This window comes from Abramis brama (genome assembly GCF_963993115.1).
Source record: "Abramis brama genome assembly, chromosome: 12".
NCBI lineage: Eukaryota > Metazoa > Chordata > Actinopteri > Cypriniformes > Leuciscidae > Abramis > Abramis brama.
In genome coordinates, this window is record NC_139974.1 from 28,920,115 (window position 1) to 28,943,140 (window position 23,026).

At 37.7% G+C, this 23,026-nt stretch overlaps 1 protein-coding gene across 2 annotated transcripts in view; it reads right to left on the bottom strand.

Annotated features, from left to right (window-relative positions):
• gabbr1b (gamma-aminobutyric acid (GABA) B receptor, 1b) overlaps positions 1-22,756 on the bottom strand; it is a 120,361-nt gene extending 97,605 nt beyond the window's left edge. The window contains exons 1-2 of one of the 2 annotated variants that reach the window (XM_084130073.1): positions 22,214-22,756; positions 21,861-21,921 (exon numbers count right to left, since the gene is read on the bottom strand). In XM_084130073.1, the coding sequence (XP_083986199.1) occupies positions 21,861-21,876 (16 nt within the window). In that variant the 5' untranslated portion in view covers positions 21,877-21,921; positions 22,214-22,756. Of the gene's footprint in view, positions 1-17,852; positions 18,579-21,860; positions 21,922-22,213 lie in introns of those variants that run through there. The other variant, XM_084130074.1, reaches the window with a different exon arrangement.
• Positions 22,757-23,026: the final 270 nt, after the last annotated feature.

Here is a 23,026-nt window from a genome sequence, read left to right on the forward strand (position 1 = left end):
GATTTAGCATTGTGTTAGCAACGCCCCTGTCCCACCCACTTTTTAAAACAAAGTTACGCCACTGGTTGCTAGTCTCATCAGGTTTCTTAAGGTATATTTCACCCTAAAATCTGTCATCATGTACTCACTCTCATGTCATAAAAAATACTTTATTTTCTTCCACGAAGCACAAAAGGAGATATTTTTCAGTGTTCACACTGATCTTTACATAGAATGAAAGAAAATAGTGACCAGAGCTGCCAAGCTCCATAAAATGTAAAACAATAAATAAAAAAGGATCATAAAGTCATAAAAAAAGGCCATATTCAAATATATGGATGTGTTGTAATAGGTTTGACATCAATGATGCCAAAGGCCATTGGTTCCAGAGTTGTTATTGTTATGTTTGTTAATTGAAATAAAGCTAAAATAAAATATGTTTAAGTTAAAAGTACAAAAAAAAGAAAGAAATTAAAATGAAATTAAATTTAATCAAGAAGACAATGCTGGTTGACTTTCACACTAACTAAATTTAACAAGTTTGGTTATGCATGTCCACAGGATAGACAATCACCAAAACAAAAAAGGCCATCATAATACACCTTGAATCAGTACGAAGATTCTTGCTGATTATGCATATTACGTTCCAAGCATCAAAACCTAAGAAATGTTTTATCATATTCAATACATTGCTCTAAATTAGTAAAGGATGCTTAACCTTATGAACGTCTAACATTTGCTCAAGGCATCTGATCGTCATAAATTTCAGATCCACTGCTCATTTCTTTGAGCTCCCCTTGCCATTGCCATTTGTTTTCTGTATAGAATATATAATGAAAGTATGTAAAGTAATTATACTATCACAAACGTATAGCATATAGGCTTATTTTTAGAAACCTCCTGACTGAGTCATCATAAAATTGAAAGTATATATTCAAAGCAACTCACACAGTGCCAAAAAACAAAAAGGAAAAAACTTGATTGGAAAGCCATGAAGCACAAAGACACTCTAGGAAACAGCGAGACACAAACATACACTGACTCCCATTGAGTCGCACGAGTGAAACGCAACAAGACACATGCAAACCCATGCTGTGATACACGCCTACATGGATCAGAGACGCAGGCCACCGGCAGCAAAGAGAAAGAGAGAGAGAGAAGATGCAGAGCTGTAAATCCTCAATCAATGCCATAAGGCATGAGTGTGAGGTGTAACAGACAGCTTATTGACAGAGTGTCTCATAAAAGACTAAAGCCTGAAGCTTCATGACACCACACACATATTAACACAGGGGCGTGACAGTTCCCTGCTTTCCTTCTGACATTTCTGGTAAGTCATTTATTCTACAATAACTGCACACAAGAGTTTCTTTATTGTGCTACCATGCATAGAAAACACAATCTAGAGTGCTGTTGGCTGCCTATTCTAACGCTATTCTAACTGGCATTTACATTAGCTTTGTGACTGACTTGACTGAACGCTCAACATATGCAGTAACTCGACACGTGAAGTCACTAGGCCCTTTTTAGGATCATGACTGTAAGTCTACTTTGTAATAATGTCAAATAAAAAAAAATGACTTTAAAAAACATTTTAAACCATTACGTTTTAATAATCTTTTGTCGCACTTTAAAGAATTACACTTATTCTGATGTGTTGACAAACATACTAAAACATGTAAAGTACTTGATTATACATTTTAAGTAACCTGTAACCTTCATTATTTTGAGTTTAATAAACTTGTTTCTTTTAGTTTTAGAGGAACTTAAATTTATTTTGCATTGCTATGGCACTCGAAAGGGAGAGTAAATGCTAAAATTAAGTGTTGCATAATGTTTTTGTTTTTTTTGTTCAAGATTAATGTTAACTCTTTCCCCGCCAGCATTTTTTGTTATTTTTGTAAAGTAGATATGAAGTCAGTTCCTATGTATACACACTCGAGTGGGAGTGGACTAGCCTATACAACATTTCAGATACTTATAATTAGGAACATCTGTTTTCTTTATAAATCAATATTTTCAAACAATGTAAATTTCTATAACAGTTTGTGATGTAAGTTTATATGACAGTATGTAAAACTATGTGAAATAGGACTCAATCAAAAGAGTAAACACAACTACAAGCCAAATTTACTTAATTATACTTTAAGTATATCTTGATCAAAAGATTGAATACAAGTATAGGCCTAATACTTATAAGTCTGATAAGTCAAGTATACTTAAAGTGCAATACATAAAGTACATTTCTTAATTAGAAGTACATAAAAAGTAGACAAAGTATTTTCTTATTTTTAGTTTAAAAGCACTATACCAATAGCACACTTGAATAAACTTCTTTTTGTAAGGGGTGCTCAGTGTTCTTCCCTCTATAGTGTCTGGGGTCAGCATGTTGCTAAGCTAATGAACCATTGCTCTACTAAGCATAAACATGTATAACACACAAATAATGGATAGGAATTTTTTTTATTTAGAAATGTGTACAGTACATTAGTCAACATCTTTCTCTATTTGTCCTCCGTCTTGAATGTTTTTTTTCAATGAGCTAATCACAATGCATTCTGGGATTAAATTATCAATGAAGGATAAAATGTTGCCTTAAAAAGGCCTAGATGAAGTGTTCATCATGCAAGAGTTCTTTGCATCAGAAGAATGTCTAGGTTGGCAGTAAAATGTTAATTCTGTAGTAGAATGGATGTGATGAACAGATGGTCATTTTGGTTATTCTTCATTTAGTCTCAGCCTCAGACGGCACACCCACAGTCCACTCAATGATTTTCCGATGAATACTGCACACAACACTAAATCTGATTAGCTTGTATCTACACCATTTCTGGGAGTAAATGCACACAAATTTTAGGCCATTTGGATACAGAGTTGTGTTAAGATTCAGAAGGTGCTAAGTCGTTTAGGGGGGAAAACAATCAATTTGCCATTAGAGGCATCACATCTTTATGGCTGATATTTTATTTAAACCCTAAATTAGTCAATAATCTAGACATCTACAGAATGGTATATAACTATTTGTTTTCTAAGTGATGCATGTCAAACAATCAGTACTTGTGGATAGATAACATTTCTGATCACAAAGTCCATCTGTCATTCTGTCAGGCGGTGTCTTCCTCTCTAAGTAGGCGGTTCTTGGCCAGAAAAAGCTGCAAACTGGATTAGACTTTCAAAGATGTCTATGCAAGAGACTATTCTTTACTAAGCAGATGTAGTGAATGGCTTAAATTTCAGTATGTTTCTCACACAAAGCTATCGTATGGCTTCAGAAAACTTGGACTACAGCACACAAGTCGTAAAGGCCACTTTTATAATACTTTTATGGTGCTTTTGTGTCCTTTTTGAAACCTAAAAACCTCCATTCATTGTGATTGCATGGAAAAGAGCGACGAGTCACGGGGGAATTAAGAATGTGAAACTGTGAAAAACTGCGCCCACTGATAGCATTGTTTATTTGCATGTGCTGCATTGTGTTGCCATCCGATTTACTGAAGGAATTATGCAAATGATGTGATGCCACAAACACACCCACAAAATTAGGCCTGATCGCAGTTTGCACCGGACAATTGTGCCCTACGCAAAGAAATGCACCCAGACAATGGCTGAATGGTAAAGTTTTTCACTGCAGGAGTTTTTTACACAGGATGTGTAAAAAAACAACAACCTTACAATTACTGCTGCCATGATTACAAGAAAATTTACTCAAACATACCTTCCAAAAAGCCACATTTACAGGAAAATAGTGCTGATGTTTGTGAATCAGGCACATTCTATAATGAGCCTAATTTGCATAGAAAGAAAGGATATTTGCAGAGAAAAGAATGGCAGTGACTTCATTTAAATGTGCAGGCTGCAGTGTACACCTGGTTAAGTTGAATTCATTACTTGACAATGACGATGACTTATAATTTGAAAACGTAGCAGCACTGCTACTAATGGAAGAGGATGCCGGTGTTAATTGAAGTTTTTGTTTTAATTACAATGTTAAATTCTAATGACGCATTGTGTGTATTATGACTTGCTGTGACCCTATGTGAGATCCACCAATCTTGTAATTGATTTTTTTGATTAATGAGGAATATCTCTGCCATTCCTGTAGGTGCTCAAGCCCCGAGGTCTATCGTATGAAGGTTTACTGGAGTTCTCTTGTTGTATGTACAATGCAACCTGATCTCATGAGAAAACATAATATACTTATATATACATATTTTACGAGTTGGTGATTTTGTCTGAATTTGTCCGTTTTTATTTGTATAAAAATGTATAATTTAAAAAACAAAAAAACACTAAGCATGAAGGTCCACCCCAATCCTAACCGTCTGTGGGGCGTAAGCAGATCGTATGAAAATATACGAATGAGATTATACAAATTCATACGATTTTCCCACCAATTCGCCAAAACATAAAATAGTTAAGAATTGCAATGAGAGTGTGTTGGTACAATAGCTTGACAAACAAGCGTTTGTCAGCTTGGGTTGCCTTGAATCACATACAGACTGAACCCTGAACCCTCACATACAGACTTATGACAATATTCCACTACATCCCAACTCCCAAGTCCGTCAAATATTGTGCATATCCTCCTGAAGGACGTTAACATTAGGAAAGAGCTGCCAAAGTTTACTTTTAACAAGATAGTTTCAATCTGACCTTTACAGTTTGAACGGCACATTTTGGCTCAGATTGTTTTATGATCCTGTCACAATGATGCATGCTTTGCAAAGAGGGTGGGATGGGGGAGTCAAAAACTATATTGTACTTGACAGCTAACCCACAGCTCGGCAGAAGCACTATTGCTTATTTCACATGCGAAGGAGGAATTTCTTAAAGGCGCAGCAGCAAACAAATTGACCGTTTAATTCAGGGGTATCCAATCTTGCTCCTAAAGGGCTACTATCCTACCTAGTTCAGCTTCAATCCTAATTAAACACACCTGAAACAGGTGGATGTCAAGGGATGTGTCCGGAATCGCATACTTCTGAAAACTGAGGTACTTCATTTGAATACGTAACTACTTTGAAAAACTATGTTCTATTTAGTATAAATGTGTGTAGCATGACTGTAATCCGGACATACTACACTACATCATGTTGTCATTGTCGTGGGACGTATCAGTGTCAGTAGCTTCGTTTCACTGCCATTCAAAAATACTCCCCTGTGGCCTCATGGGATAGTAAAGTGTCCACTGGACGCGCACTTCAGAATCTCGGTGAAAGTAGTAGGCCATTTGTGTACAGTATGTTTCACCTACTGTTTTATTATTCAGACATACTACTCATTTCACACACTGTTTTCACCTACTTTAAGTATGAAGTATGCGATTTTGGATGCAGCCTGGGTTATTGGTTCCAGGTCAACCTCCAGGCAACTGTGATGGGGTAAGTTTGAACTAAAATCTGCAGGAAAATGGAACTCCACAAGCAGAGTTGGACAACCAAGGCTTTATGAAAAGTAAAAGTATCATATTAACATCGACAGATTTGCTCTCCTTGACCTGTCTTTGAGAGTTTTAAGTTACCTGGATCAACCTGGTTAAAACAGAGGTTCTGGTCATACATGAAGTCCCTCATCCCCGACCCTACTGTTCCCTCCACCAATCCTTCCTCAAGTCGAGTGAGTCCGAATAAAAGCAACAGTCCTCTTCACTTCTCTCTTCAGCAGGTGGCAAGTCCTTCAAGGAGGCCTTTTGAAGGAACTCCACAATCCGCTGGAGCCCCTGCTGCCTAAGTTAAAAGACCTGAGGCCAAATGTGAGGAAGACTCTATCTCCTCCACCACTGGGATTTAAAAGGCCCCCTGAAATGAATTGTACCTCAGCTTGATCCCTTGAGGGCCAGAGAGGCTTTGGGCGGGCAGCACCGTATTCATAATGCTGCAGCAGAAAGTGCACAGATGCACACAAAGGCATGAACACAGCAGCTCCAGTTGGTTTTAAACACCACTGCTATGCCATTAGGGCTATTGTGTGCGATGAAAATGAAGAGCGGGCGCCACTCAAATGCATGCCGTTATGTGGATTGGAGAGAACGGTGGCATGCAGAGACCTTATGGTGACACATTTACGTGTACACAAACACGATCCAACAACAAAACCTGTGATAAGGGGGAAAAGTACACACTCAAAGCAAACAGCAAACTAGGTCTAATGCATTCTGGGTCAAATTAGGCCTCTAGCCAATGATAATAAGAATTTGGAGAGTGCACCAAATGCGGTCTTAAATGAATTCCCTTCAGACGATTAAAGCAAAACCCAGGCAGCAGCTTGACAGAAGCACATGTGGGCTTTTTTTGGGATATAAAGCGTGAAATGTTCCTACAACCTGACAGATATGACTAAAATATGTGTTCTGGGAAACTGGAATAACATAAATGCTCAAATATAAACATGTTTAAAAGTACACCCACAAAACTAAAACATTTATACATGACATGTTAACACAATAAAGAACAGCTTACGAATGTCTATTCAATTTTTCAACTTTTGTCATGTCCAAGGCCGGTAAATGGTACACACTGATACGCTCAAGGATACCACAAATAGATGTGCAAAGAACATCAGTAACATAAAACTAGAAGTTCATCTGCATTGATTTGTAAAAACTTGCAAATTGTAGTTTGGTTCTGTTGTTTCTAAACACTGAAAATGGCTGCAGAGCTTATATTTGCAGTGTTGTGTTTAGCACTTAAACCAGACTAATAAATCTTCCTATTAGCTCAGCGGCTGATTTGTTTAGTGCTGGATTTATTAGCTTAGTCACCTCCTCCCTCACTTCCTCCTTTTCTTATCTTCAGCCGGTCTATCACACCCACAGTCATTTGAGCCAACTATTGAAACGATTAAATAGTACGTTCATTCAGACAACGAAGTACCTATGATGTTGCTGCAACAATCTATATCCTCTAACTTCACGGTTGGTAAATACATGAGTGAAAAGCCATAGAAAAATAAAGCAAAAAGTTTTAGTCAGCAGTGTTTAAAGTGCCCCTTTTGTATAAGCTTGTCCAAACCTGTCAGTTATTCCCCCTTTCATGCACACACATTTTTTTCTATAAAAATAAGACTTTCCATTGACTTCTGTTGGTTTAATATTGAGCTACCCTACAGTTTAATTTTTCTTTACTTTTCTTTAAGAAATTAATACTTTTATTCAGCAAGGGCGCATTAATCAAAAGTGACAGTAAAGACATTTATAATGTTACAAAAGATTTCTATTTCAAATAAATATTGTTCTTTTGAACTTTCTGCTCATCAAAAAATCCAATGATGGATGATGAAAAAGAATGTATCACGCATTCCACAAAAAAATATTAAGCACAAAAATAATACACATCACAAGAATAAAAAACATTTTAAAATATATTAAAATAGAAAACAGATATGTTAAATTGTAACTGGATATTTTACAATATTACTGTTTTTACTGTACTTTTGATAAAATAAATGCAGCCTTGGTGAGCATGAGACTTCTTTCAGAAACATTAAAACAATTAAACCTTTTGAATGGTAGTGTACAATAATATTTTCTACCACTAACCTGAAACATCACGTAAACTTTTAAGCATTTTTACATATTAATTAAGATACGTTTTTTAAGCTGTTTACCAGTACTATACATTGCAGGTCATTTCAGGTTTTACTATCCTTTACTTTTGAATGTAGGCAAAATCTGATCCACACACAGAGTGACTCTCTCACTCGCTGCTCCTTATCTCCATCTGGTCTTGGGTTTACCGTCAGCTGCCAGCTTGCTTCTCTCTCTCTCTCTCTCTCTCTCTCTCTCTCTCTCTCTCTCTCTCTCTCTCTCTCTCTCTCTCTCTCTCTCTCTCTCTCTCTCGTGCAAATCTGGCTTAGGACACAAACACCATTATCTTTGCAAAATGCACCCACATCTAAAGCTTAAAAACCATAATGTTAGAAAAAACCTGGCCACAGAGTCAACGTCCAATGCAACAGCTGGCCATTAATCATACCGTAGTTTTACAAAGCACACCGAGGCCTATTATCAGCCATTTTAAAGGAATAATGTTGAACAAACGTTAGCATCCCTGTGTAAAGGCCTGATAAGAGACCACATCACCACAGTACGTGTCTCACAGGCTAAGCATACTAATGAAAGACACCAAACAAGCAGCAGGGCCCTGGTAATATGTCATTAGCTGTGTTTGCTAAGGAAAGCATCACTATTACTATTGGTCATTTAACAAACCAAGATGCCAAAAATATGGCTATTAATATGCAAATTATAAAAAAAACTCTTATTTTAAGTTTTAAATCTAAATAAATGTAGTGATAATTGTGAGATATATGAGATCTATGGAAAATAATAAATTGCATTTAGCTAAGCAACCAACCAGCAATTGCCCAGAAGACCCTAAGAAATCAAATAGCAACATGCTAAAGCAAGAACACTGCATAGAAACATGGCAATGCCTTGGCAACCAACCAAAACAGTAGTAACACCATAGAAAACTGCACAGCAATGCACAAAATCCTTCACAGTACCTTAGCAACTGGATAGCAACAAAATAATGTCTATAAAAAAAATGACTATCAAAAAGTAGCTAGCTACAATTTTTTTTACAATGACAATTGTAATGTTAATTGTTAATGAAGAATGTTTTAAGTAAAATATTTGGGGTTTACGTAATGCAATACAATTATGATTTTTAAAGAGTATTGTTTTATTTTGTAAACTACATCCAAAGACTCTAGGGGTGGGGGAAAAATCGATTCTTAGATGCATCGCGATGCGGACGTGGACGATTCTGAATCGATTCACAAATGTCAAAAATCGATTTTCAAAAAAAAAAAAAAAAACATTTCTCTAACAACGTAATATTGACGGAACGCAAAAAGCGGAACTCTAAAGCGGAACTCTAAAGCGGACGTGCAGTGCGCGGACAGTCTGTGGCGTGCGCATAACAGAGACGCGCACATAACAGACGCATAATGGCTGAGCGCCAAATTCGAACGGCACCCTCTTCGTTAAAAGCTAACGTATGGAAAATTGGCAATTTCATTGTGACCCATTTAGTATTTTTTGTATGAGAGCTGCTTTCTGTATTGTTTAGTTTTCACATCAATATTCTGTAAACTGATCTGTCATACGTACGTTACACTGCCCTCCACAGTTCCAGTGTCAGTGCAATGCCAGTCACAAAAAGTTACATTTTGACTGTGCTCTCTGCAGATGTTCATTTACTTTTTTTGTATAAGCTGTTTTTGATTGTGGTATACAGCAAACATTTCAAGTCATAACTCTTTATTATTTAGTTGTGTATAAAAGCGGCTTTGTATGTTACTTATTATTTAGAATATGCGTAAGTCCACAAGCATTATGTTTGTATGAGAGCTGATGGTACATAATTCTATATTTTTGAACGAAAACTGTTTGTGATTTTGCTACAGAAAAATGTTTTTTTGTCTGAAGGATTATATTGCTCATTGGAAATAACAGGAGGATGTTGGTTAGAAGTCTATTATTAAATGCTAGAGATTCAGAATATGCTGAAGTTTGTTAGTATGCTGCTAGTACAAGCACACATTTATTTTCCTGTTGGTTCTTTGGTTGGGACATAATGCTGGCAAATGTAACCTTACAGTTGACTTGCCAAATCACTTCCATTTGTTTTATTAATAAAATTAATATAGGAAGTATTGGAAGTAAATTCTTTATGGGTCATAAATACTTTGCTTTAAAAGTACCATGTAGTAAAAAAAATAAAAAATAAAAAAAAAGATGCATCGATAATCGTTACCCTCTGAATCGTAATCGAATCGAATCGTGAGGTGCCTAGAGATTCCCACCCCTAAAAGACACACACAATACTCACAATATATATATGGCTGTCATAGTGCAAAATTGCTACAAATGTAACATCAATGCAAGAACAAAATATATGCAACTTATACACAGGAGTTGTCAAAAATTCACGTTAAACTCACAGCACATGCACTGATGAGGCTCATTTACTGTGAAGGGAGGTGCTCTGAGACACGAATGAGCTTCTTCCGCTTCTTCGCTCTGAAACCCGCCGAAACACAACTTTTGTTGTGTGATAAGCGCACTAAGCTATATCACGATTTTGTTTTCTGTTCGATTGACAGATGCTTTGCCAAAGCAATGGCTCAGTCAAAACTCAACGATAGTGACCTTTTAGGTTCATTATAAAAGTGTGGAGGGACAGATTAAACTATGACGGGTCATCATAAAATCAGAAATAAGAGTGCAATAAAGCAGGACAATTAATCAATTTTAAAAAAAGACTATTATTTACCTGTATGTGTTTGATGTCTTCGACGCAGACAGCGTTTTAATCTTTGGTTTGGATATATTACACAGCCAACAAGTGTAGCCTTTACTAGTCAATTCATGTAAAATATCAACCCTGCACATAGTCATCAGACTATCTCTTCTCAGTAAACCATATAGCCGCAAGATGCGTGATGAAACAAAGATAGTGGTAATGCACAATACATTGCAGGCTCGTCAAAATGCAAAACGGAATGTAGCTTTTCGGTCACGCTACATCACTACTTGCTGGAAAAAGTGGTTAGCTACTGGAAAAGCTACACTGTTTCTAAAGCAACTAGTGTCAAGCTACTGAAAAATTTAGTTAAGTTAGTAGTGTCTTTACTTGTAGTTAGCTAATCCCCAACACTGCCACATAGCAATGCACAAAGCATTCATAATATTTTACCAACTCAAACCACAGCCTAGCAACCACCTTAGCAATCACCCAAAACACATTAGCAAATTCATAGTAACATGACAATGCTTTGGCAACCACCCAGGACAACCTAGCAACCGCATAATAAAACATTCATAATAAGTTAGCATAATTAGCTGCATAGCAACACAGTAATGTCTTGGCAAACCACAGAAAACACCAAGAATACCAAAGCAACCACCAACAGCACCACGCACCACTAACACTTTAGTAACCACTTAGAAATGCTCTGGCAAGCACTCAAAACACATTATCATCATGGTAGTGAGTTTTGCATGGTCAAGAACAACAAATTCTTCAGAAAATATATATAAAAAAGTAGTTTTATTGTTATTGAATTGTGATTGCATTTAAAGTGTGAGTCTTAAATGTGTTATTGTAGACTACAGAGGAACAGTGGAAATTGCCTTTGCAATTTCGGAGGCCGGTTTCAAAGAAACATTCAGATTGCGACTGTAATTATTTTATCTCTGTTATATTTACAATGTTATCTCATATTTCACTCTAAATAGTCTATTTATAAACGCATTCTATCTCTTTAACCAGATCTATCGTTACAATCATGACCGAAAACAAAAACAGCATTCAATCTTCATCCCTCAGCTAAAATGAAATAATACTAAAATTGCAAATAGGTGGCAGCAAATTATTGTCTTAACCAGTTAGTCATTGAATCATTCAGTCAAAAGATTCATTCAAAATGGCTGATTCATTCAGAGACAAAGCAGGACGAGTCGTCGTCGAGTGAGTTGTCGAGTCATTCATTAGAACGATTCGCAAACTGAAACTGTGTTGCTTGAGGTTTGGGCAAAATAGAGAAAAAACAGACAATATTTTGTCTAAAGTGTATCACCTAATAGCCTATTAACTTAATGTTTATTGAATTGTTGTTTAAAATCAATATCACAATTGGAAATGTGCTGATATCCGGTGTGATGGTGAGGGTAGAGCTCTTTTTCAAGTGCAAGCGGAGACCCCTTCAGTTGCAAGACCCATTTCAAGTGAAACAGGTGAAACACAGCAAAGGCCGCTACTGCAGAGGAACTGTGTTTGATCAACTCCTGATGTGACAAAGTGCTCTCACTATGGCAGTTACTAGAACGCTGCTGGAGTACTGATGGACAGTTCCCTAACCACATCCTCTTTCCCACTCTCAGAGAATAGCCAAAATTGAGCTGAAATGGCTTTCTCTGACCTGTGCACCAGAAGCGGCTCCATCGCTTTAAACTGTCCAAGCACTGAATACAGTTGATAGACTCCAATCAATTCTTCCACTAAAGCTGTTCCTTGCCATTGATTTTTGAATTTAATATTATAGAGTGCTTACTTTCCTTCTATTTCCTATTTATAACTTATTTTGGTCGTTTTAGTCTAGATCAGGGTTCACCAATCTCGGTCCTGGAGGGCCGCTGTCCCTGCAGAGTTTAGCTCCAACCAGCTCCAACACACCTGTTTGAAAGTTTCTAGTATGCCTAGTGAGACCTTGATTAGCTGGTTCAGGTGTGTTTAATTGAGGTTGGAGCTAAACTCTGCAGGACAGCGGCCCTCCAGGACCGAGATTGGTGAACCCTGGTCTAGATCATTGCGCTCAGAAAATCAAAAACTTCTTGTCGTACCAAGGACTAAACGCCTTCATAAAGGTGATCGCGCTTTCGCTGTTATGGGACGGAGATTATGGAATGAGCTGCCTCTATCTAATAGATCTGCTAAATCTATATCAGTATTCAGGAACTTGCTCAAGGCGCATTTATCATTGACCGCTTATAACAGGTAATCTCAATGTGGTATATGTGGTGTGAGATTTGTTACTATGTTTTATATTTTAACTTTTATTCTTTTTTATTTTAATGTAAAGCACTTTGGGCAACCTCGGTTGCATTTAGCAGTGCTATATAAAGAAAGAAAGAAAGAAAGAAAGAAAGAAAGAAAGAAAGAAAGTCCAAAACCTCGTACTGAAGCCAAAATTCACAAGCTTGTATAAAGACTTTGCTTGTTTTTGACAAGAACAATATCAAATAAAAAGAGCACTGCTTTTGTGCTCACACTGTCCATCTTTTAAAAAAATCAATATGCCATATTGGAATAGATTTCTGAAAGACTATTTTTTGCAGTCACTATCTACAAATCCCAGACGCTGGGTCTGGTGAAAGACATGGAGAGGAAGGAAATGGGGAATGGAATCGGGACGCGAGAGATAGTGGAAAAGGAAATAGAGATGGAGGTAGATCATAAGGGATGGGATTAGAGCATTGATATGAATCATATTAGCGTCTCAATAGAGTGTTCGTGTCAAGCTCGTAATACAAATTACCGCTGGGAAAGGCTAAGAAAGGGCTTAGGAAGTTGACCCTCCGGATTTCAAAGCGCCATTGATGCATTAAGTTGCTCCTCCTCCCTGCGGCAGGCAGGTTCAACACTGATGCGATAGTGAGAGCAGTTTACAGCCTTATCGGCAGTGTCAAGCCTCCAAACATCACACTGAGAGTGAGAGCTCACACTGAACAACAGGAAAACAAAATTCAACTGAATTCTCCTGCAGGGCTTCCTCATAGCACATCTAGTGATATAAGCAGAGTTGAGGTTGCCCTGTTGGACATCAGTTTGAACAGATGCAAACCTGGAGGTATCAGTCAATCTGATAGTGATAGAACAGAGCAAGAAATCGAAAACGAGAAAGCACATCAAGATGAGGCATTAGAGTCTATATCAGTGAGTCAGAGTGGGCGGACAAGGAGGTACAAAGGTGTAGGACTCACCGCGCCACTGTCTGTTCCTCATCCTCTCTAGGCTCATTGTCCTGAACTCGCATGTCACTCAAGGAAGTGCATTTACCTGCCGACTATGTGCAGCAACCAATAACGCAATTCAATCTGTCAAGCCTCCAGCAATTTAAATGTTCGCAGCACCTCTCTGCAATGGTTACAAACCTCAAACCGAATAGGTGAGGAACAAGTTAATTAACATGTCCATCAGCGAGGCTTTCTTCACTGTTGAAGCGCCACTATAATGGCCATGTTAGCTGAATAGCTCTTGTTAAGGGGAGTTATTTCAGCCTTTCTTCACCTTGCTTTAGTCAGCCATCAAGCAGCGTGGATGGCCTCACGAAATGTCCTATTCCAGTGATCTATCTTGTCAGTCAGCATAGCATGTCAACCGCAGGAGTTGGCCAATCACTCTCTGTGTAAATCTGCATATAAGGGAAGAGAGTCACTATAGTAATACCTACGCTGAAGTTTATGCTTGGAATACTACTTTCCTTAAGCAGTTCTAAGTGATTTCTATAAAATGTCATTGTTTGACTGATCTCACTGAATGAGATGTCCTAAAATATCACTCAGACACCCCTATCCTCTACAAAAAAGTGTGGTTAAAATCTTTGTTTAGCCAGTCAGAAGACTTCGAGATGCTTTCTGCCTGTCAGTCATTTCTCACATTGCTTTTGAAAACTTTTTTAACTTTGAAGAAGATGTGCTGCTGTTTTCTGACTACAAAGTCTGTTCAGGCAGGGTTTGGGACAGAGAGAACGTGTCTATTTTAGTGGCTAAAAACCTGTTCACACCAAGGATGATAATATAAAGTTTTAATAATCGTTATAATTCATTATAATAATGAAGTCCACACTACGACGATAACGAAGCAGCGGAATGATATCATTGTAATCCCTTTGAGAATCATTTTTTTCCAGCTAATGAACAAAAAGTGGTAGGCTAGATGACAAAACTGCAGCGCGCTTGTAATAAACAGAACATTATCATCCATTGGTGCGGATGCTAATAGTTATTGTTATAGTTATCTTTGTAATGTTTAATCAAAATGTAATAACTTGCAGCACTTCTGAAATTACTTTCCACTTCAGCTGATATCATCAAGGCAGTATGGACGGGGAAAACAGTCAAACACACTTTGAACCATTCTAAAACACATTATTACAATTAGGCAAATGGACCTTTTGTCCTAGGCTCAATTTTGACCGAGCTAAACTAGTGCTGCAAACTAGGGAAACAGACAGAGAGATGGTGCAGGGGTGAGTTTTTATACGTTTTCCTCCTAAAACCCTTTTCCCTTACCTCAAATGAACCTAGTACCTGCTGGCTTCAGTGTTTGCACTTTGAAGAAGGGTGAATATTTGAGAGGTCATGGTTGTGGTGGTGGCATTTCACTTGTGAACACTTCCAAAATTCGAAGCAACATGAAATGGGGTTTGCTGAAGCGATGTCCTTCATCGAAAAGTCAATACAAAATCAAAATGGATGCTATTTACTTTTTGATGCACATTCTTGGTCTTATTGTGCATGATTCACTGGTCCACATAACGCCATAACTGGTGCACATAATGCTGGTGCACTTCGTAAACTTCTATCAAAATGTAATAACTTGCCCTTCTGCCTCTGAATCTGAAATGACATTCTTTTTCAGATGATGCTACGAATCCCTCTTACTTTCAACCCCTCGCCTCCAGTCGCCTGGCTCCATACTATGTAATTCAGCCTATGAATGTCCGAACACCGTTTTACATGCACATTAATAGCAGACACTGTGTAAATGCTTCTACAGGCCATGATCTTATTCACAAACTATCTGTGAATCCAAACAAAAATATTTGACCAATGGGCAAATACACTGTGGACACTTCAAACAATTGCAGTAATTAACATGCGGAGCTGCATCTCCTTGTTTAAACTGATTGTATAATGAACCACAAAGCATTCAGTGTGCGTTCCAACCAATCAGATCAGTCAATCTATCTAATGCAAGTTTCATTTTTGTATCTCTGCATATAATCATTGCCGTGAGTCTCTTGATCTAGATGCATAAATATAGAATTCCATCGGCAGATCCACATAGACATGATAAAAACTTTATTATTCATCATTCCTCTAATTAAGAGAGTTCGTTAACTCACTCTCTGGACCCAAGGGGGTTTATTTTGCTGATGAACACATAAGTAGTACGCAACGGAAATGCCAATTAACCCCATTTACGCTTCCAGGCATTCCACACCTGCAAAAAGACAGACTGCAATAAAAAATACCTCTACAAAGAAACAGATGCCTGATATTACCAGAAAGACATACCGTCAAAAAACGAAAGCAAGAAAAAAATTCACTCTCATGCACATATATATGCATGAAATGTACTGTAGCCCACATGTAACAGTTGAAATGGATACAAACATGGTCATTTAACGCTGAAAACCTAAATCGCAATTTCAAATGCAACTGCAAAGGTGAGTCACACACACAAGGTTGATTGTCACTTTGCAGTATGTCAGCTATAAAGGAGATCTGACAGTTAGCACTCCGATATGCGAGTCTTCAAAGCAACAAGAGGCACATAACACAATGCCAGCGAGGCTGAATAACCTATGCTTAAATTACAGGTGCATCTGTCACAAAGCTATCAAATGACTTAAAATGTCAAGGAGAACATCTCAGAAATAACAACAATATACCAGACATGCACAAACGGCATCAGTGAAATGGAATAGTGGCTAAAAGTTGTCACTTACAGACAGAGGCAGCCTTCACAGCATAATTGCTAAATGCCACAAAAGTATGGCTTCAATAAAACTCACAGGATTGAATCGACACCTCTGTGACCCAGAATAATACAAAGCTTCATATAAGCTATGCTTCACAAAGAAGGATTTTACAGAGCTATACCTCAAAAAATGCATGTTAAGCCAGCACACAAGGAGCACAAACCCTACAAAAAGAAATATGGCTTGATGAGTGGCCTTTAACCCTATTACCTACATCCAGACAGGCTTGTGTTTTGAGAAAGCCAAAAACCACTTATTAAACTTGCGGTGGATGTCTAATTGTATATGGGATACTATACCTCACTGAGGTCATTAGGTCTCACGATTCCCCATGATTGTTGTGTAACAGCCCAAAAATAGTTCCTGAAGGTAAAAACTACACATTTGTATGAAACACAGACTGATACTCGTGCATCACATACAATTCAGTCAAATAAATCAAAAACTGTAGAACAACACCCTGGATTCTGTTTCACATCAAACGCAACAATCAAAACCTCTCAACCGCCATGCACCTTCCCTTCAGGACCCTCACCAGTGCAAAATTTATTTGACACTCATTTCACATCATAGAGCATATTACAAATGAACTGATCTGTGAAAAAAATGTGTTTTAAATACATTCAAACTGTGCAGTAATCAGGAAATATTGATCTATTATGTGCAACCCTGTCCCTGAAGGGCCTCCAGCAACACATATTTTGAATGGCTTTCTTGTCTCCTTATAACCTCAATATAAAGATACAGTGAGGAAGTTGTAAGCTTTACATATATTATTTTGGGTTGACTGTCACTTACAGTTCCTAACAACATGTTGTTGATTTTTATATACTGTTAATACACACCAACCTATTTGAGCTATTCAAATATTTTTGTTACTGCAAAACTTACTGATATAATAACACTGCTGGTACAAAGGAAGCCCACATGATGCCGACACAAACTCAGAACACAATCAGTGTAACACATGACTAAACAGAGGGAATTGAATTTTTTACAATATTTCACTGCAAAATATGCATGTCTTAAATATATATATTTTTTAAATTCCCTTGAAATCATGTTTTTTATATTATTTTACAATATTTTACAGTAAAATGATATGTATTTTCTTTTTTCAAACAATATGACATTTATCAAATGGTGGTAACTTTTACTGATTTTTACTTTTTTTTTTTAATTGACTTTTTTTTAGGTCTTGGAGCATTAGCTGATGAATTTAATCAGATGTGTATATATAACAAAAAACATACAAAATGTGCAGTGCTGGGCACCTCCAGGACCCGGATCGAGAAACACTGATCTACAACAGCACTTCATCTGTTTCAGCACCACGGACAGCGACAATTCAAACATAAGACTCGAGTACACAAGCATTCAAAAACACTTCAGGTCAACTTGCCCCTCAGTTCTGCTGCAGGGCCCATTGAAATTATGTTTTAGATGGATTTCTACACTACAGCATCTCTCAGCATCTGTGTGGTGGCTCAAAACAGAAAAGAAACCTCATAATGACACACATTCAATTAAATTGTTTCACTGTAAGGTGAATGAGACCCCTGGCGAGAACAATTATTGCACACAGTTATATTACTTACTGCGTCGTGCAGGCTCTTTAGGGAACGGTCTGTGGAGATGGTCCTTGAGGGATGCTTGATATAACCACCGTGTGTGTACGTGTGCGAAGTAAAACGACAGGTAAATAAATTTGGTCTTTTAATTGCTCGTGCTAGGCGTTCACTACGCACAGCTTTGTATTAAACTTCAACCACCAACTGTCTCTGTGCGCGTGCAATTGCTCTTGTACGATTAATATTGCGTGCGTCGCGATTCGACATGTGCGAGATTGCTTCGGGTGATTAAATAACAGTCGAATGTTTCTAAATAAAAAAATACTAATTAAAAAACAAGGTATACAGTTTGTGCTTCGCGTAAATGTATTGCTCGATTACAACGACTGACAACAAATAAGATAAAGCGCACAAGCAAAAATAAGCGATTACGAGTTGTATTAGACGTAAACGTTTACACACTAATGTTTACAAACGTCGGACGGACTGTCATTTTTTCGGAAATCGTACGAATATCAGACGCTAGTGTACTTGCCATGATTCCGTCGTCTTAAAGACTTGCAGGTAAAAAATAAATACCAAATATCGATGGGAATTAAACGGCTCATGAGAGTATCCTCTGCGGAAACTAGTCAGGAATTAATGTATATGATGTAACATCGGCAAAAAAGAAACACGGTAGCTACACACGGACGACGACAGCTCGCGGAGCCTCCCTCTCCTTCCTCGCGCTCTCTGTACTGTCGCTCGCTCACTCACGACGTCACAGGGCAGTGCTCCTCTCTCTCATCTGCAGTCTGTAGTGTGCAGTCTGCTCACTACATGAAGACACCGCCGGTGAATAGAGTGGGAATTAAAGCGCTCATTGGCTGACGGAAAGACAGATGGTGCGCTCATATCCCAGATAAATAGTGCAGACCTCCTCCCTGCGCAGTGTGGATGAGCCAATGGAAAACCGCGGTCTCCAGATCTCCTCTTCTAGTGAAGTGTCACTTTGATGTATGTAGTCATTCTGTCACTGTATTATATTTATCCGTCGACTGGAGCATCTTGATTCTTTTCTGAGCTGAATGAATGAAGCTGGAAAAACATGGTTTGTTGGCCTCTCAGCCTATAGTCTGTTGGCTGGTTTTTACGGTGCTGGTCACTTTTTAGCTGCTCCAGACGGGGAAACCAGCTGGCAGACCAGTTGAACACTATAGGCTTGTCCAGGTTAGAAGACCATATTAAATTAATTAACACTAGCAAACCACTAAGGCTGTTATAAGATGTGTGTTTTTTTTAGTAGAGTTGGTACTCTTGATAATAAAGGTAATTTACTGGCATTGACGGTTCTATGAAGAACCTTTAACATCCATGAAACCTTTGCATTCCACAAAATGTTCTTTACAGAGAAAAAATGTTCTTTAGATTCTTTAGAACTGTTCACTGAAAGATTCATGGTTTTCCTGCGCCATTGCTGCAAAAAACCCCTTTTGGAACCTTTATTTCTAAGAGTGTGGAGTGCTCTTTTTTATTACAGTGCTTTTAAGGCAGCACTGTATTGATATTCCTTAATCATGTTTTACTTCTGCTGCTGCTGCATGATTTTAAAGCTCAAATTAATAACATGCCATTTAATACAATAGAAATCAAATATCCCATTGACATTGATATATTTGCATGCAGATTTGCGATAGGTCTTTTTTCAATAATTTATTTTCATATTGATTTATGACTGATTATTTTTTCCAAGGGTGTGTTATGAGTCACAACAACAGCAAAGCATCAGAACCAAAGCCTAACCTAAGCTTATACCTAAAACTAAAGCCGTTTAGTTTGTTGTCCTATTACCCAGTTGGGAATAAGTATTTTTTTTTAGCCATGGATTCCCTTAGGAATTGTAAATGGGTTTTCAGAATGGGCAATTTACAACTTATGAATAAAATGAGGGATGTGGTTAATATTACTATTATTATTAATATTAAGAGAGGGGTAACAAACACTTTACAATAAGGTTCATTAGTTAACATTAGTTAACTAACTTAGTTAATTTGAACTAAGAATGAACAATACTTCTTAATCTTAGTTAATATTAATTTCAACATTTACTAATACGTTATTAAAAATCAAAGGTTGTATTTGTATGAGCAGCTTTATTTTTAACTTAACTAATATTAACAAAGATGAATAAATACTGTAACAAATATTGTTCATTGTTAGTTCATGTTAGTTAATACATTAACTAATGAACCTTATTGTAAAGTGTTACCAAGAGATGTTTTGTTCAGCAACATCAGTTATATGTAATCATAACTAACATGCATTTTTAGACATCGTGTTTTTTAAACGTAACAGGTTGTAGTCTTGTTCCAGTCTGTAAAAAACAAAGGCTTCAAAAAAGAAAAGAAAAAACACCTTCAAACATCTTTAAGAAATGCCATCACACCTTTTTTTCTTCAATTTCCCAAAACTATTATTTTAAAAGCCTATAGAAAATTCCCAAGGGGACCCATGGTGAATTAGTTTTCCAGATTGGCCTGTGAATTGGCGTTATGCCTGAACATCTGTGCTCTTTCCATATTTCCTTGAAGAAACATAAACCAAGTTCCCGGTTTCTTGTTTTGAGCTTGGGAATGGAATAGTTCCTCTGTCAGAGCGCTGCTCTAAATCCTGTGGCTCTGTTCTTGGCAGTGGAAGCCGAGAGGATGAGTCATGCTGGTTGAAAATGATATCTCACTATTCGATGAGAGCAGCATTTATCATGTGAGTGAGGGTGCATGCAAACATTTAATTATAGACCTAGTCCATTAGGATGTCAACACCTCAGCAGTCTCTTTCCCACAAAGTCAATAATGACCTTTAAAACTTTTTGATTTGCTGGGAAGAAATGCAATGCAATTTTCATGTTTGCAACTACTGTTGGTGCACCAAAGTAATCATATGGATGGCCATAAGTAAACCCAAAGCACCGCCACATCTCATTTCATCCGAGGATCACTCTCAAACTATTATAAGTATTAGTTTTGTGCTCTCGCATTAGACGGAAGGGAAATTGGACAGTGTGCAGTGGGCTGCAGTAATTACTCATACAGACGCTGTCATACTCATGACAATAGATTGTCCTCGCTGAGCACAAACAGAGGAGTACAGTAGGATAGGGAGCACTTCATTATTCCCTGCTGCGTTTCTGTACAACCACTTTCAGGAAGCTCTCATTTACATATACATCGGCACACGGTGGGGGAAAATCATTTACGGTAGTCCATAAGCACTATAGTTTTACTGTAGGGGACATGCATTTGTACAAGTGGTGCTGTTTCTACACACCAGTAGGCCTATTACCATTAATTTGGAAGAGGCTAAATGTATCTCTCTGCGCAGTATTGGTTTACGTGGCTATGAATAATTTGCAGTATTAATTTGAAGCAATTATTATTAGTGGTGCTTGCTAAAACAAGCTTAACTCATCATGCACCATATGTGCTACAGACATGAATCATATCTCAAAATGTGCAGTTTGAGTGCTGCTATTACTTTTGTAAGATTCGATTTATGGACGCCCAGTGGACGATAAAATGGAGCAACACCCTAGCATTGTTAAAACTGCTTAAAAATCTAGTTGGTAAATAATATATTCTTATATTTTCAATTTGCTCCTATGAATTGATATAATTAGCAAAACAGATGGATGGATGGATTTTAAAATAAGTATGACATTTGTGTGTGTGATCTATATACTTATCTCTACTTATCTACATAAGCATGTGTGTGAACCATATATGATCTAAACAAATCAGATTCATCCAACTTCTGAATTAGGTCTGGGTCAGTTTTTCAAACCCAGGGCTTCAGATAAATCTTTCCTAACAAGGCCAACTGTTACACCAACCAGAAGAATGACTTATCCCTCTCTTCCTATTTCTGGATCAATTCCATTCATCAGAACTCATTCATCACACTCTCTTTTTCTTCAGCTCAGAGCAAAGCCACTGGTCAATCTAATCCAAGGTTGTTCACAGACAGGTAAGATCAGTGAAATCAGAACTAACTCACCTGGGATGTGTTCCATTAGGCATGACACTTGAGTTCCTATCCTGGGACAAACTCAGTCAGTCTGCAACACGTAAAAGGGTAGCGGACAGCTCATCAAGCAGTGTCTTATAGTGTGGCATGCAATAATTCACTGAAGGCTGGAGTAATGGTTTCTGAAAATTCAGCTTTGACATCAATATAATATTCAAACAAATATATTCAAATAGAAAAGTTATTTTAAACTGTAATAATATTTCACAATATTTTGTTTTTACTGTATTTTTCAGTTAAATTCAGCGGAGAGCCTAAGCGACTACTTTCAAATACATTAAAATTATAATGATTCCAAACTTTAGATATTATACATATCATACCTTGCTAGTTCCGGGTTGGACCCTTTTGCCTTCAGAACTGCCCTAATTCTTCGTGGCACAGATTCAACAAGGTTCTGGAAACATTCCTCCGACAGCTGTTGCAGATTTGTCGGCTGCACATCCATGATGCAAATCACTCGTTCCATCACATCCAAAAGGTGCTCTATTGGACTGAGATCTGGGGACTGTTGAGGTCATTTGAGTATAGTGAACTCATTGTCATGTTCAATAAACCATGATTTGAGCTTTGTGACATACGTTATCCTGCTGGAAGTAGCCATCAGAAGATGTACACTGTGGTCATAAAGGGATGGACATGGTCAGCAACAATACTCAGGTAGGCTGTGGTGTTTAAACGATGCTCAATTGGTACTAAGAGGCCCAAAGTGTGCCAAGAAAATATCCCCCACACCATTAAACCACCACCAGCAGGCTGAACAGTTGATACAAGGCATGGATCCATGCTTTCATGTTATTTATGGCGAAAATCTGACCCTACAATCTGATTGTCGAAGCAGAAATTGAAACTTATCAGACCTGGCAATGATCTCTCTCAAAATGATTTCGGACAGACGCTGTCTCACGACCAATTCGTACGAGTGATAAAAAGGTGGCTAATTCGTACGACCTCACTCGTACGAATTTGTACGATTTGTCTAAACCCACGTGATGGGTAGGTTTAGGAGCGGGGTCAGGGGTAGGTCATTCATATGAATTCATACGAATTGGGCAATTCGTAAAATATGTACGATTTAGCAAAAATCGTAGCCTACTAATTCGTACGAGTGAGGCCGTGTGAATTCGTACGAATTA